Raw genomic sequence first — 16,125 nt, 5'->3', positions numbered from 1 at the left:
GAGAAGGTAGTTTCGAATAGAACGTTTCCTAAGCTCTAAACGGTAACTTAGAGGAACAGGTAATACATATTTGCTTTTGCATTAAATGCAATTTAGTTGCAATAAATGGGCTACACAAACATTCCCAAGTATTCTAATAAAAATCCTTAACCCAGTAAAAGGTTTTTAAAGCAGATGTGTACTGAGCTTGGTGGGACAGGGAACACCAGGAATCTAAAGAGCATTCCCAGGCAGCAAGCTCCCAGAGCTGGAAGGAGGTATCTGAGCTGGAAAAGAAGAGAGAGAAGGCAGAGGATGGAGAGGAGGGAGGCTGGGCTTCCCAATGCCCCACCTACCCTCACGTGGACAGGAGGGACGCTGGGGGAGTAGGTGGTGTTACTGGTGCCTAAAAACGGGAGCTCTGTTAGAATCTCACCTTTCCAGCAGCCAGCCCTGCTTTTTACCGTAGCATCGATTCTTGTGTTTATCAGTTCCCCAGTGCAGCATAAAGGATAGAGATTTTGCCTTGCCTGTCTTCTAACTTTCTATTTTAAACATCAATCTCCAAGTGGAATTCTGATTCCTACAGACTCAGAATCTTCACCCTGAAAGGCTTTGGGCCTCTGCTTTTCGGAAAAAGTTGCCCAAACTTGGTAAACCAAGAAAACGAAAAACAGCATAAACCCTTTGCTGTTCTTCAGGTTTGAAGGGAGGGTTTTACCTGAATCCTTCTTTACAGACAGTACATTTCTCTGGTTCATCAACACACTTCCTACAGCTTGGGTGGCATTTAAGGCAATTTTTCTGACCTGGAGAAAAATGAGGAGAAGAGAAGGAGAAAAATAGATGTGAATCGAATCCGGGCAAAGAGGACTCTGGCATTTCAAAGCAGGGTTGCTGGCATAGCTCGTCACCGGTGTCAGCTTCCAGGAGGGATGATGGAGTGATAAAATAGCCAGGGCAGGCCCAGGTGTGGGATCAGAGGCCTCTCACCTCTCCTTTCTGGAGTAAATTAAAGTCCTTACACCATTTCGAGGCTTTGGAGTGGGCCCTTGGCAGAGGAGACATCGTCTGCTTCTGTTTATTTCAACAAGGACTAGAGCCAGTTCCTGGCTGACCAAGCTTGAGATTAATCAGGTGCCAGTCTTTATATATATATATATATATATATATATATACACACATACATATACATATATACATATATATGTCTATACGTATAGACATATATATATGTACGTATAGACATATATATATGTCTATATATATATATAAGAAAGTGACAGGATGGAGCCTGAAGAGGCCTGGGAGCCCTGCTGGTGCCTTCACAGGGGACTTTATTGAAACTTGGCAGTTACGTACACCAAGACATAAATCTACGATGCCCATCCCACCTCCTGGGGAAACGCTGGGTCTCCATGACTCCCATGTGCTTTTCCCTAAGTTATTATCCGGTCTTTCCCTCTGGCATCTCATCAACGCCACCTGGCGTTGTGCCTGGAAACTAAGGGCTGCTTGCTGCCCTCTGTGCCTCCTCCTCAGGGCCCTGCACGTGGTATTACACACTCACTCAGACACACACACGCACGCACGCACGCGTGCACGCGTAGCAGCAGCAGGTGTTCAGGGGAGACGCTGGGTCAGTAAGGGTGGCTGATTCTTGTCTTGGAAGCAGGGTGTGGATGAAGGAAACTCCACCCTGAAAGCAGGTCTGGCTGGCAGCCCAAGGGCAGGTGTTTGTAAAGGCTGTGAAACACATCTTGCAAGACTATTTGTTTTTCCTCTAAAGAGATTCTGGTTATTCGATGGCTTTATTTGTCTTTAAAGATTTCCTGGCTCCTTCTCCATAGGAGGAACACTAATGCCATCACAGGCTGGAACAATGAACCCTTCTGCCTGGCAAGGGCCTCTGTGGGCAGGCTTCCACCTGCAAATTGCCAATGTCAAAACAGTAGCTTCTTTGAACCTGAGGACCATCCTCCATCACTTTAACCCAGACCCTGTCTTTTGTCTCTTCTGGGGCAAGGTGAGTTGGTGACACACTGGCATGGGTCACGAGCCCCAGATCCCCCCCACCCATCTGCAAGACCAGGAGAGCACCCCCACTCACTGCTGAGTTCAAGTTCCACCTGTGCCATTACTAGCTGTGAGCATTTTGCCACCTCTCAGCTTTGTTTCCCCATCCTCAAGACCAGGAGAGCACCCCCACCTCCTAGGGGTGTGGTCACTACCTGTAAAATGGGCCACCAAGATTAACCTGTTTCTTCTGGGCCCAATTAACACTGGCCAGTAGGCTCCTCTGGGTTTTTGGAGGACTGAAAACCTTCTGCCCAAACTTGAATCCTGATTTCAGCTCAGCAGTTCTTCCGAGGAGGGGCTTTCCCCCAATTTTGACTACCCAGTCCATAAGCTGGTGCTGGATTCCCTGGGAAAATTCTCCCGGGAGAAGGGACCCCAGCCCTTAACCGGGGGTGGGGGGAGGGGGGAGGGACTGACTCATCACTTCTATGCACACAGACATGCACTTACTTTCATCGGCATAAAATCCGGCAGGACAGAATGTCACACAGGTGTTCATCTCCTGATGGTGATAGAACCCACGGCGGCAGGACAGGCACTGGGTTGGGCTCCTGCCTGAGCAGGTCTCACACCCCTTGTAGCACCGGCGACAGCGTCTCGCCGCTGTGTCCCCAAAGTAGCCTGGAGGGCACGTGTTCACGCATTTCCTGTGGGAGCAGAAGCCACAGAGGGCCTTTGCAACTCAGCCCCGCATGGCCCTTGGAGCCTGCAGCACCGCCAGGTCCTGCTGAGGCAGGATAGCTAGCTGGGGAGCAAATCCCAGCCACCCCTCTGCACCCCCAGCTTAGCAAAACTCTCAGGGAGCCAAGGCCTGGGGGTGAAGGTTAAACCATTAATGCCCATCATCCTGGTGAACACAGCTGAGAGATTCCTAAGTACCCAGGAGAGGATCCAGGACTTGGACAAGAACCCAGGAATCCTTTGTTTCAAAGTCTCAGTGGCACCTGGATGATGGTATTCGACTTTTGGAATTTTGAGCTCTGCCAGAAGGTCACCGATGGTGCCCTTTGAGAGCTAGACTCACTGGACAGTGCGTAAAGGCACCAGGCTGGCTGCCTGTGTACTGTGCAGGGCACATGTGGCTGTGTCTGGGAGCTCAAGCACACCAGGAGAGACATGCCCGCAGCCCTGCATGGCTGCACCATTGCTGGGGCCCCTGGTGGCCGCATGTCCCACCTTGTGTGGTTGCACCACTGACTGGACACCTGGGGCTGGGAGCTCTCCAGGCGCGGCCCACAGGGCTGACTTTCAGAACAGTGCTGGCCTCTAACATGGCATTTGTCTATAGTTCCCAAGTGGTCGGTCTTGGGATGCTCAGTCTGACCCATCTTTGTTTAACAAAATGGGTAGAAAACAGTTTATAAGCACAGATACCACAATGCCACAGCTTCTGATTTCATGAATTACTTTGTGATGAGGACCAGAAGTTACTAATACGTACAAAATTCCAAAGCAGTAAACCTCAATGTGATTTCCTTTTTGGGGTTTTACATTGATTCATAAGTAGGGTACTAGGCTGCGGGGGGCTGAGACAGCTTGAATCGGGTCACCTTAGCGGTATGCCGAGGAACTCCAGGACATGTGATCAGAAGTCCCAGCCCATTACCTGCTGGTCTTGGCACTCCCCAGGCTGAAGTGGACACAGTTCAAGCACTGGTCTGCATTGGGGCCATCACAGCCTTTGTCACCACACTCCGGATGGCACACACCTTAAAGACACAAGCATTTCCTTTCACCCAGAGAGATGCTTTGTCAATCAAATGCAGTCCCCTCAGACCCTGAGTCAGGTTGTCACAGCCTAGGCAGGTCGGGATTAGCTTCCCTAGAGAGTGGTGGATCTGCTGGGGCTGGATGGCAGGACCTCAGCTGGACAGAGTGCCCACCCCCATGGCAATCTGGCTATGGGTGAGAGCTGAGCCTAGCTCTCAAATGGGGCAGCCTGAGAAGGAAAACAGCCAGCGGTAGGTGGGGACCCAGACCCACAAAAAGACGAGCACTGTGAGATACCAGGAGAGAGGCTGGTGGTGCCTTCTTCGGGGCATTCCTCTGCAACAGGGTCATGATGCTGGCACCAGCCATCTCTCTAGATTTCTGACGTGAAGGACAAAGCAAGGCAATATGGGGCATAAAAGGCATCAGGGAAACTGCTGCCAAGCAGTGAAGATCATGGAAAGGATGGGAGAGACGATTCACTACATGCACTGGTGGGAATAGGATGGATCTGCAAGCCCAGGACCGCTGTATGGTGCTGTCCTGGGGCGGGGCTGAGCTGGGCTGGGCTGTTCCTGGGTGGGGCTGAGCTGGGTGGGGCTGCCCCTGGGTGGGCCTGGTTTGGGCTGGGCCTTTCTCTGCAAACCTTTCTGCTTCCCTCCCTCTCCTCCAAGTCCCCTGCCATCCCCAAATTCTGACTCTGGGGGCCTGTGTGTTGTTAGAAAAGTGTCGGAGAGAAATGTAGGGAGCTCAGTGGACTCTAGCAAGCCTCACTCTTGCAGGTGGTCTGCCCTGCAGGTGGGCCACACAGATGAGCCCAGTTAGAAATGTCTAGTGCCCTCAGGCCGGGGTGGGGCAGGTCCACAGATGTCCCCTTCACCTGGCCTGAAGGACGTGACCACATCATGCTGAAGACCAGCACTATGGTGGGACCGCCTGCCCGCCTTGCCCCTCACCCTCCTACTCTGGGCAATGGTTCCAGAAAACTGCCCCATGTGGGGAGGTGCCCGGTGGGGTATTACAAAGGCTTTGGAGTCTTTAGAAGAAAAAAGCCTTCTGTAAGGTTTGAGTTGTTGGAAAGGGTGGGGAGTGAGTTCAGAAGCAAAGAAGAGGTGATTTGCTGGCCACCAGCATTTCATGGGGATGCAGGCACAGACAAAAGTCCCCATTCTCTGTTGCCCACAATGGGTCTTTGCTGAGGTACACAAAGCCCTCTTCATTCGTCCTTAAAGGGCCTGCGGACCTTCCTAGTGTTAGACTCGGTTTATTTTGCTTCCCTCCCTGAAGGTTTACTGTTGTTGATATTTCCAAAGTTTTCATTGTGGGTCCCACTGTGAACCCCTTTCAAAGCTGAGCTTGTCCCTGGGAATGCACTGGTCTGGGCTGGGGAGGGCTCTGCTGCGGGTAGAGTTCTAGTGCACAGCCTGACATGCACAAAGCTTATCATGGAGGCTACCCTCACCCCGCCCCCTTCCCCAGCTCCAGACTGTCAGGCTATTTTGCAGTCAGTTCTCATTTGATTTGATTCTTCTCCACCTCATTCCGGGCCATTTCCAGATTTCCAAGCAAATCCTTGCTTCCTGGCACATTGTTTTTCAATTACCCACTGTGCAGTAGACACCTATGAGTTTGGCCACTGGGCTCTGACCTTCCACCCAGCCTGTCCCGTGGGGGCTTCAGGATACACCACCATGAGGACCATCTGCCTTCTGTAGTGGTTTCTCCCCAAAGCCAATGGAGGCAGGAGGTCTGTCTTACTTGATAAAGTAAACAGTTTCTTCAATCTTAAGGAGGTTTGGGGGGGACAGGGAAGAGACAGACCAATTTCCCTACTCTCTCCCAGCACGGGAGACAGAAGCTTCAAGAGGCTGGATCTAGAATAGGGTGTTTATTGCTATATTCCCAGCACCTAGAAAGGTGTCTGGCATAGGGCAGGTGCCAACTAAATATTTGCTGAGAAGCTGAAGGGTGAGAGAATGGATGAAAGAAATATGGGTGGAAATTGGGAAAGTGCAGGTAACCTCACCATCCACAAACAGAACAGTCTAGGATGTACCAAGAGAGGGATAGCCTTGGGAGAAGGCCTGGTTCATGGCATGTGGACTTCACCTTCCTCCTCCCTCCTGGGGCCTCTCTGTGGTGGAGAGGTTAGTTAATAACCCCAAGGGAGCCCCACGCAAGGCTGGGGTCCACCTAACAGTAACAGCAAAACCCCATCAGGGCATCTGGCTAACCAGCCGTGTCCAGCCCCAGTGAAGAGCGTGGTAAGATATTGTCCAAGGCAGGACGCTTAGATGAGCGTCTGTAAGCACCTCTCCTACAGCTGTCTACTTGAGTTGTCTCCAAAAGCCCAATGTCAAAATTCGCCTCTCGATGAATTGTTCTTGGATTAAATCTACCTGGTTGGTAGATTTACCACTTATCCTGCTTACTCTATTACTCCTAAGATTGTGTGTGTGTGTGCATTTTTTTTTTTTTTTCTGGTACAGCTGTAACACATTCTCTGGGTAAGCATATGTTATTTTTGTTGCCATTTGTATTTGTTTTTCCTCTTTCCTCAATTAGCATGAAAATTCTTCAAAGACCCACAGCCATCCTGTGTCATTTCCCAAGGTTCCAGATACAAGGGGGAGTGTAATTCATGTGCTGACAGTCTGCCAACTCCCACCTACTGGGTGTTAGAATGACACAGGCTTATTTGAAATCTCTACCTTAAATCTTTTGTGGAGAAAATCCAGGATTAAAAAAACAACAACCCACAAACAGGGGCACCTGGGTGGCTCAGTTGGGTAAGCATCTGCAGAGCCTGCTTGGTATTCTCTCCCCCCCCCCCCACCCCTGCCCCTGCCTCTCCCCTGCTAGTATGCGTGCAAGTGCTCGCTCTCTCTCTCTCTCTTCCTCTCTCTCTCTCTCAAAATAAATAAATTAACTTAAAAAAAAAAAACCCACAAACAAATGTTAGAAAGCAACTTGGGAATTCTCAATGGCCTTTCTCATAAGACGCTTAGACCAGTTTCTGAAGACGCTTAGATACTTAGGAGGACTGCCTAAGTATCACGATCTTTCCCCTGCCGTTCATGCTGTCCAGGAAGAGTGTGCTGGCATGTCACTGGCACACCAGCAGACATGAAGTGGAGTGGCAGGGACAAAGGAGGCTTACTGCAGACGAGAGGTACGGAAGAGAATAACAGACCACTTTCACTGCAGGTCTGGTCTCTTCCCTGATGGCTCTATTCTGCTGGGTGAGTGCTAATGTGCCCAAAGTCCATGACCTGACACTGTCCTGCACTGGACATGCCACGTGTCCTGCAAATCAATTCCCCTGTGCCTGTTGAGCTGTCCTGGAATGTATCCAGGCAAAGGCTGCATGGGCTCTTGGCTTCCCTCAGTCCCGTGGGGCTGACCACACTGTCCCGCACTGACCTTAGCTTCCCTTCATCCTCATGACATTCTGTCCTTCCCTGGAGGCCACTCTCTCATAGCAGCCTGAGCACCACGCTATGTCCTACCATCATCATCACCTACCTGGAATCACCCAGGACAGCCACTGAGCATCCCAGACCTGCTGAATCCACCTCTGAGGTGGGGCCCAGCCCTGGGCCTGCTCTTCAACCAAGCATCCTAGGTGGGTCACTGGGGCAGGCTTGCTCTCTGCCATGTCTGGTGCTTGCTCTCCAGGGACCTCCCGCTGCTCCTCAGCCACCAGGTGGCGCTGTCCCAGCAGGTAGGCCATCGACCCCAGCTTTCCCTGGTACCTCACCCAGCCCATGTGGCTACTGCCCCCCACTTCCTGCTGGACTCACCAGCCCCCCCGATCTCTAAGCCCTCCTCTCTAAGTTGGATTTCCACACACTCTTTTACTTTGGGGACCCCAGACTCCACCACTACCTTGGATGCAGTGCTGTCCTGTGCCCCCTGCTGCTGGCCCCTGAGACCACTGTTCCATCAGACCTCTCTACCCCTTCCTGACGCGGTAACTGCTCTCTGGCACAGAGGGCCCAGGTGGAGTACCACCAGGCTGCACTCATCACCCCTGTGCACCTCTGCCCATGCCAGTTCTCCAAATTCTTAAGAACCTTCTTCCTAGTATAACCACCCCGGAAAATCCCTGCTTCAACCTGCTGCACCTCTGTGCTAAAACTGCAGAAAGCTGATAATAATCATGGGCCTACCTCAGAATCACCCTTCCCTCCACCCTGTCTCTTTCCCTGAGTTTCTGCCCTGAGGCTTATCTGTGACTGAGCTTCTGGAAGAGGCATGGACAAGCCCTTGAAAGTGGAATCTTTTTTTATTTTTTATATATTAAAAAAGATCTTTTTAAAGTTTATTTATTTGAGACAGGCAGAGACAACATGAGTGGGGGAGGGGTAGAGAAAGAGGGAGAGACAGAGAGAATCCCAAGCAGACTCTGCACTGTGAGCACACAGCCGGATGAGGGGCTTGAAATCATGAAATTGTGAGATCATGATCTAAGCTGAAGCTGAGAGTCAGACACTTAACCCACTGAGCCACCCAGGTGCCCCTTGACTATGGAATCTAACATGGCTGCTTCCTCCTCCCCTGCTCCTCCTCCTCCTTCTCCCCTCCTCTCCCATTGCCCTCCACATCACCCCACTCTTGCTCTCTCCCCATCTCTGGCTCTACCTGCTGTTACTGGCCTGCCCATCCCACTTACCCCAAGATTGTAGGGACCTTCCCCGAGAGTCAGGAACACTTTCCATTCCCACAGAGACATCCTCTATCCATCTAGGCCATACTTGGGAAAGACTAAGTGACTGGGGCTACAGGGCAGTCATATTGTGAGATTCCAGGACAGTGTAAGGGTAGAGTCAGTAGCAGATTTTAAGGGAAAAAAAATCAGTCCTTTATTAATAATTACTGAATCTTGCCACCATTTATAAATCGCAGGGGGAAACAGAGCAGATTAATCCATACATAATTCAATGCTCCATTTTAAAGGAATGGTAGAAGAAATTTAAAATGGAATCAACCGTAATTTATGCTTGATATGTATCAGTGGAATTCTCCATTTTGTTACTTTTCTTTTTTCAGAAGCTATTAGATAATTCAAAACATCAATATCCTTAGATATCACCCATCATTTATCAAACAGCTGTAATATTTAGCTAAGCAAAATATGCCCAACCAGAAACACTCAGCTTCTCACAAATCACTGTGGGTTGGTGCAGAGGGAAAGGAACAGCTTTCTACCTAATGTGCTAATCATGACTGAACCCAGCCCAGAGGCTAGATATGCCGAAAGCCCTCTCCAAGCTGCTGCCTCCATGCGGGCGCTGGAGGTCCAGAGCCAGGGGCACCTCCCACCTCCCAGCAATGGTATGGCTGGAGAAGAAGCATTTGCACGAGGCATCTTTACTTTCTGTGAGATTTTTTTTTTGTTTAAGTAGGCTCCACACTTAGCATGGAGCCCAATGCATGGCTTGAACTCATGACCCTGAGATCAAGACCTGAGCTAAGATCAAGAGTCGGATGCTCAACCGACTGAGCCACCCAGGTGCCTCTCCTGTGAGATTCTTAAGCCCCTTCCAGTGGCATCAGTTATCTACTGACATTCGGAGCTAAGACTCTCTCCTGGAGTCTTCATCCCAGCTCTCAAGGCCAGTCAAGACCAGCACTGCAAGTTCCTCTCCTGGCTATCTGGCTATGCTCATTCAACTCAACCTTTCTGGGCCCATTTCGACCCTCGTCCTTCCCACATTCTGGCCATAGGGACAGAAAGTGGATGGATTTGAGAGGGTCAGGAGGTTGAGGCATGAGATGAGGGACTCTGAAATAAGTGGGTGCCCCAGGAGGGGGCTCATTAACCAGGAGGCAAGTCCCAGTTCTGGTTGGGCATATAGAACCTTCTGTTTCCCAGCCTTGTAAGGTTGGAGAATACTTACTGGTTCGAAGCATACTTACTGGTCTGTAAGATATTAGGAGAGCCGTGGGTGGAAGGAGCTGTGTGGGTGTAAATTGCCATCATTATTACAACTTCCAGGAAGGGAGGAAGACCTACCATCACAATTCCCGCCTTTGCCAGGTATAGCCCCACGTTTTAAGAGCCAATAGTGGAAAACCAAAACTCGCTGAGGTTTGCTATCTCCCTCGGCTTCGGGTTCATTACCTGTGTAGTCTTCTTCGTCCTCAGGAACCTCGGCCTGGGGCGGTGATAGAGCAGCCTTGGGTGGCTCCAGCTCCGGGGTCGAAAGCTCCAGCATCCGAGAGCGAGACTGATGGGAAATGAAAGTGTTGTATGGGTGCTCCGCTGTGCCGTACAAGATGAGGCTCCATTCTTTCAATTTCCCTGGAAGACACCAAGCCCAGAGTTACCGGACAGCCATGAAACCTCCCTCAGAAAGTCCTTGAGGCGCCTGGCCCAAGGCTGCCATCACTCACAGAAGAGCCAGGCGCAGGGTTCCGCCTGGGGGGCTCTTCACCCACCATCTAGTCACCGGAGAACCAAGGACGTGCCGACTGCCCAGGCCATGTTCTCTGTCCCCCAGTCTCACCATGGCTCTGCTGATTGGCTTCCTTGCCCTCTGGACTATCAGTGGGTGGACCTGGGGCCTGGCCCTGAGCCTTGTCCCATTTCCTTCCAAATGTGAAAGCTGGATTCCATATACCGAGGAGTCCTGCTATTTGGATCCTTGACCCTGGATCACACGAAGATTGGTCTTGGGATCCTTCCTATGTAGCCCGCCAAGGTGGGTGGGAAGTGTGGTAGGGTGGGAATAGCAGTGCAAACCCAAATGTCCCCAGATGCTGGGTGTAGAGAGGATGTCCTCAAAAACGGCAGGATGGGGACACCTGGGTGGTTCAGTCAGTTGGGCATCTAACTCTTGATTTCGGCTTGGGTCACGATCTCTCCATTCGTAAGTTCAACCCCCACTTCAGGCTCTGTGCTGGCAGTGTGGAGCCTGCTTGGGATTCTCTCTCTCTGCCCCTCCCCTGCTCATGCTTGTGCACTTTCTCTCTCTTCTCTTTCTCAAAATAAATAAACTTAAAAAAAAAAAGCCAGGATGAATGGCACAGAGGCTGGATTGTGCATGGGTAAGTGAGAAGCTTGGGGAGGAGGGGTAAGGGCAGTGTGCCCAGCCATGAGTGAACAGGGGTGGGGACCCCACCGTCTACTTCCATGTGGGAATGATGGCCCATGCTGCTAGGTCTTCCCAGGGGTACAGAGAAGTGGAAATCTGGCCTGCAATTTGTAGGTGAAATCCCTGATCTTATAAAACACAGTAGAAGCCAAGTTAGATATGCCTGGGGCTGGCCCAGCTACACGCACCACGGGTCTGAGCTTCCCTTCCTAACTATGTGTTCCCAGCATTCAGGGAGGTGAGACCATATTGAGGAGGTCATTGCTGTTATTCTTGTGCAAATGAGAGGCTGAGGTCCAATGTGGCCAGCAGGGGACACACTGCTCATGCTGAAGGACTCACTGCCTCTCCACCCCAGCAACCATGCAGCTGTGAGCCACCTCAATGAACCCTCATGACAGGCCACGGTGACCCAAGCTAGGGACAGTGTCTTTGCCAGCTTTGCATCTGTGTCAGCTGGGAAAAATCTCTGGCTTCCTCTTCATTTTCTATCATTGGGTTTCTTGGCAATCGGAATGCTTTAGGTGATGGGAATTATTGCTCTGATTAGTCCCTAAGTGATTTGTCTTTTTATTGTCGCTTCTGTTCACACTATTCCACTTCTTTCCTCTGAATGGCAGGCCATCTGTCTTTAGATATCTGTCTATACACTATTTTTGCCACATGGTCAGCTCTGCCGGTATAACTTTATCTTTTATTCCAGTTCCAGGAATCCCTTGGACTCCCTAAATTCTACAACACGGGCTCCTGCTTGTCCACATACCCCAGAAACCTGTGGGCTAAAACCCATACTGTCCTGGGAGGACAGAGGCAGGACTGGCCTGCAAATACCAGGCCACACTTAAAACTTACTGTGTTGTACCCCCCCCCCTTTTTTTTAAATTTTTTAATGTTTAATTATTTTTGAGAGAGAGACAGAGTGCAAGCAGGGGAGGGGCAGAGAGAGAGCGGAAACACAGAATCTGAAGCAGGCTCCAGGCTCTGAGGTGTCCGCACAGAGCCCGACACGGGGCTCAACCCCATCAATGGTGAGATCATGACCTGAGCAGACTTAATGGACTGAGCCACCCAGGTGCCCCTTATTGTGCTCTTCTAAATGGTGTCTGATTTTGATTCAGTTACACAACGCAGCACAGAGCCACATTCTAGCCAACCAAGGTCCCAGGCCCCGAAAGCCTGCAGCCCTCAAGCTGTTCCAAGTCAGGCCCCACGTCACCTGGGCCTTTCCCGGACTGGCCAGGGCTAGAGGATGCAGGTCCTTGAATTTGCAAAAATATTCCTGAGCTATTTCCCAGTACATGGACTTCCAAAGGGCCTGGTTCTTTTAGACACTCCGTGACCATTTCCCTAACACCATGAGAAGCACTTCACCCGGGTGCAGGTGCAGAAAACACAGTCCCTGATTATGAACTGTCATCCGTTCTCAACTTCTGAAGACCAAATTAGAGCCAGATTTCAAAACCACAGAGGAGCCGGGCACGTTAACTGCAGGGTGAGGAACCGATTAAGGGGGAGCACGAGGACCACACGACAGGGAACAAGGCTCTGTAAGCTGTCATTTGAGTCAAGACCTGTTTCCGCCCTGTATCGTGTCTCCCAAAACACCCACGAAAGCCCTCACCACTAAAATTAGACTCGTATTTTCAGATATGGCTTTGGTAGGACAAACAAAAGAGGCTGCTCTGAGCTCAGGATCAGCAAGCACCCGGCGGAGGGAGGGGGAGCAGGAGGAATTCAAAGAAACCAAGACAGTAGATCCTCAAAGTTCTCAGCACAAGGTGAAAAATCATTTTTTTTCTCTGTGTGTGTGTGTGTGTGTGTGTGTATGAGACAATGGATATTGACCCACTTATTGTGGTAACTACATACAATCTAGGTAAGTCAGGTCATTATGCTAGACATCATAAACTTTTTCTTCTTTTTTTAAAATAGTTTCTTTTCGGGAAGCCTGGGTGGCTCAGTCAGTTGAGTGACAAACTTCGGCTCAGGTCATGATCTCACGGTTTGTGAGTTCAAGCTCCACGTTGGGCTCTGTGTTGACAGCTCGGAGCCTGGAGCCTGCTTCTGATTCTCTCTGCCCCTCCCCCATTCATGCTCTGTCTCTGTCTCAGAAGTAAATAAACATAAAAATTTTTTTTTAGTTTCTTTTCTTTTTTTTTTAATGTTTATTCATTTTGGGGGGGAGGGGCAATGAGAGAGAGGGGGACAGAGTTTCCACAGAGGGCTCTGTGCTGACAGCAGAGAGCCAATGCTGGGCTTGAATTCATTGTGCAAGATCATGTCAGACCCTTAACCGAATGAGCCACCCAGGTACCCCTGTACATCATAAACTTCTACAATGCTGAGTGCCAGTCATATCTCAATAAAACTGAAAGGAAAAAAAATATTAAGAAACCAGCAGGAGGAGCTGCCTTGGGGTGGTAGGAGGGGAGGCTGCAGTTCAGGAATAGGAAAGAAACTTCATTTTTACTGTATTCCCTTAGGGACTGTTGGATTTTTGTTTTGTTTTGTTTTTAAGCCACAGCATTTGTTACCTTTCAGATATATAATTAAAAATTTGTTTTTTAATGTTTATTTATTTTTGAGAGAGAGACACACACAGAATCCAAAGCAGGCTCCAGGCTCTGAGCTGGCAGCACAGAGCCTGATGTGGGGCTTGAATCTACAAACTGTGAGATCATGACCTGAGCCGAAGTTGGACACTTAACCGACTGAGACACGCAGGTGCCCCTCACATATACAATTTGAGAAGAAATCTAAGTTTAATGAAGAAAAGGGGGGGGGTGTATACTCAAAGAAAAAACATTAAAAAAACAGGATATTTGGGGCTTTGGGTTTATGTTTCTGAATAAGTAATAAATATGAATGAATATGAATAGCTAAAAATCCAAAAGTATAAAAGGGAATATGGTGGAAGTCTCCCTCTAGCCCTGTCCCCTGGCCACCATCTTTCTCATCACAAGCAACCCCATTACTTGTTTCTTATGTACCGTTCCAGAAGCATTTTATTCTTTTTATTCTTTACCAAGCAGATATGAGCATATATATTTTGTCCTGTCCCCTTTATCAACACACCTGCTACACCTTCTGCACCTTGCTTCTTCCATTAGCAAGGCATCTCGGTGACCTTCCCATCCCTGCAGCAGAGAGACATTGAATCATTTAACAGTCTCCTACTGGTGGGCATTTAGGTTGTTTCCAATTTGCAATTACGAACAGTGCTATAACCTTGGTCACATGAGGAGGGGCCCGGAGAGGTAGAAAGAGGTGTGTGTGGCCCGGTCCCCAGTGTCAGCTCCCTCCACGCTAACCATCCCCAGAGTTTGCCCTCACTCTGGGGGAGATGAGACATGTGAATGTGGAAGAACCACAGAAAAGTAGAAGGAGAACATAGCTGGGGCTACCCCAGAGCAGAGACTGGGTCCACACTCGACAGAACTGCCGTCCAGGGGCAGGACGATTGAAAAACGTTGGCCTGCTTTGGACAAAGCATTTAGCCAGAATGTATTATTTACTATTCAGGACACTCAGCATGCCTGTTCAAGTTTACTGGGACAAAAAACCAAGCAGTTCCATTAATTCCTTAATTTCCAGCAGGGAGGTCTTAAAAGACATCCAAATCCAAATTCTTTGGTTTTTCTTTCCATCAGCCTCCTGAGATTGTAAAGAAAGAACAACAAATCCACCTGCTTAGCTGCTTGGGGCCAGCACTGTCAGGACTCTGCCTCCAGATGTCACCAGCAAAGCCCAGGCAACAGTAATTGTGTCCCAGGCACACGATAATCCTGGCTAATGCCAATAAATGGCTTTATCATCATTCACTATCTTCAGTGCAGCATTTCCCCTTGATGAATTGAATTGGTAATGAACAAACAGGATTATTCCTATTATCCAAAGGAAGAACCAGAATTAAGGAAGACTACGGTTGAATTTGCCAATAGGAAAGTACCAGCAGTAATAAAGCTTTTCTTTGCCTCATATTTTGAGTGAAGCATTAAAAATCCTTGAGAGGGGAATTTACAATTGGAGACAAAGAGGGTAGAAGTGGGGGAAAGTTTTTGTTAGGCTAAGAACTCTGAGCTAATACTTTTGAATTCTTGGGTTTTCTTTGGGCATAAGAAGTTATTAACAATAAAGAATTTATTAATCCTCCCCCGCCCTTATATTGAAAACATGCAGGGAGAAATTCTTTAGTCAAAACATAGTAAAGAAAGAGAGGCCAAAAAAAAAATTAAGAAAGAAATACATTTCAGTCTCCGCCCTCCCTCCAGCCCCAACCCAGTGGAAGTTTTTTCCACATAAGGGCCAGTGAACCTGACTTACAAAGTTTATGAAGTTTAATGAAGAGGTTTTGGTGGAAGGAATAAAAAAGGCTCACCTCCATCTGTTTATAAAAATATACAAAAACACTTTAAAGGGAGGATTTTATGGTATGTGGATTATAGTTCACTATATTTCAATAAAGCTATTATATGAAATACTGTATATGTATATGTATACACACACACACACACATACACATGTGTGTATTATAGACAGAGAGAAACCCCAACATTTACTCAATAAATTTAACACATAATTAAAAATGCACTTTAAGTCCACATTATGGCAACTAAGAGGGAGGAGAATAAAGGGAATTTAGGAAACAACGTGGAAAGGACAAGGAAGAGCGTCCACACATGTGGGCCACCATGTGTGCGCATGTAGGCGCACACACACACACACCTGTGCATGTTTCCCTCAGAGCCCAGTGCAAGACAGGGGGGATGAGAGAATCTTCCCTACAATCTTGTAGTCATAAAAAACATTAAAGATGGTATTTTCAGTACCCGGAAAAGGATCTAAGAATCCTAAGAGCTAGTGTTCATTTAGGTGAAGGTAGACCAAGTACGAATTCAGTAAAAGAACAATAGTGGTCCTGTACGTCAATGCACAAAATAGTATTTTCCTTAATGGCTCCCTAAGGTTAGGTAGGATACCATCTTTTTAACGTTTTTTTTTTTTTTTGCTTTTTTCAAAGTAATGAATTAACAGTTTGAAAAGTCAAGCAATGGTACACAGTCTAGACCAATGGTACACAGTCTAGTCTTTCCGTTACCGCCCCCTCCCTCTCTGAGTCCTTTTTTGGGATACGGTATCTTTTCACACTCAGAGCGTCTATTCTAGCACTTAGTACCTCATTGCTTGATTAAATGTGTGTATGCTATGTCCTGGTTTCTCAGGGTTTTTTTTTTAAGTTCATTTATTTATTTTGAGA

The 16,125-nt window shown here is 48.6% G+C and overlaps 1 protein-coding gene across 1 annotated transcript in view; it reads right to left on the bottom strand.

Annotated features, from left to right (window-relative positions):
- PCSK6 (proprotein convertase subtilisin/kexin type 6) overlaps window positions 1-16,125 on the bottom strand; it is a gene marked incomplete at its 5' end in the record, with an annotated part of 191,548 nt that overhangs the window by 16,163 nt on the left and 159,260 nt on the right. The window contains 5 exons of the mRNA XM_049614154.1: window positions 701-788; window positions 2,509-2,705; window positions 3,665-3,767; window positions 9,691-9,729; window positions 9,896-10,075. Coding sequence (XP_049470111.1) covers window positions 701-788; window positions 2,509-2,705; window positions 3,665-3,767; window positions 9,691-9,729; window positions 9,896-10,075 — 607 coding nt within the window. The remainder of the gene's footprint in view (window positions 1-700; window positions 789-2,508; window positions 2,706-3,664; window positions 3,768-9,690; window positions 9,730-9,895; window positions 10,076-16,125) is intronic.

This window comes from Panthera uncia (genome assembly GCF_023721935.1).
Source record: "Panthera uncia isolate 11264 chromosome B3 unlocalized genomic scaffold, Puncia_PCG_1.0 HiC_scaffold_1, whole genome shotgun sequence".
Taxonomy (NCBI): domain Eukaryota; kingdom Metazoa; phylum Chordata; class Mammalia; order Carnivora; family Felidae; genus Panthera; species Panthera uncia.
The sequence above is the reverse complement of the archived record's forward strand: the minus strand, read 5'-3'. Positions and strand labels throughout refer to the sequence as shown.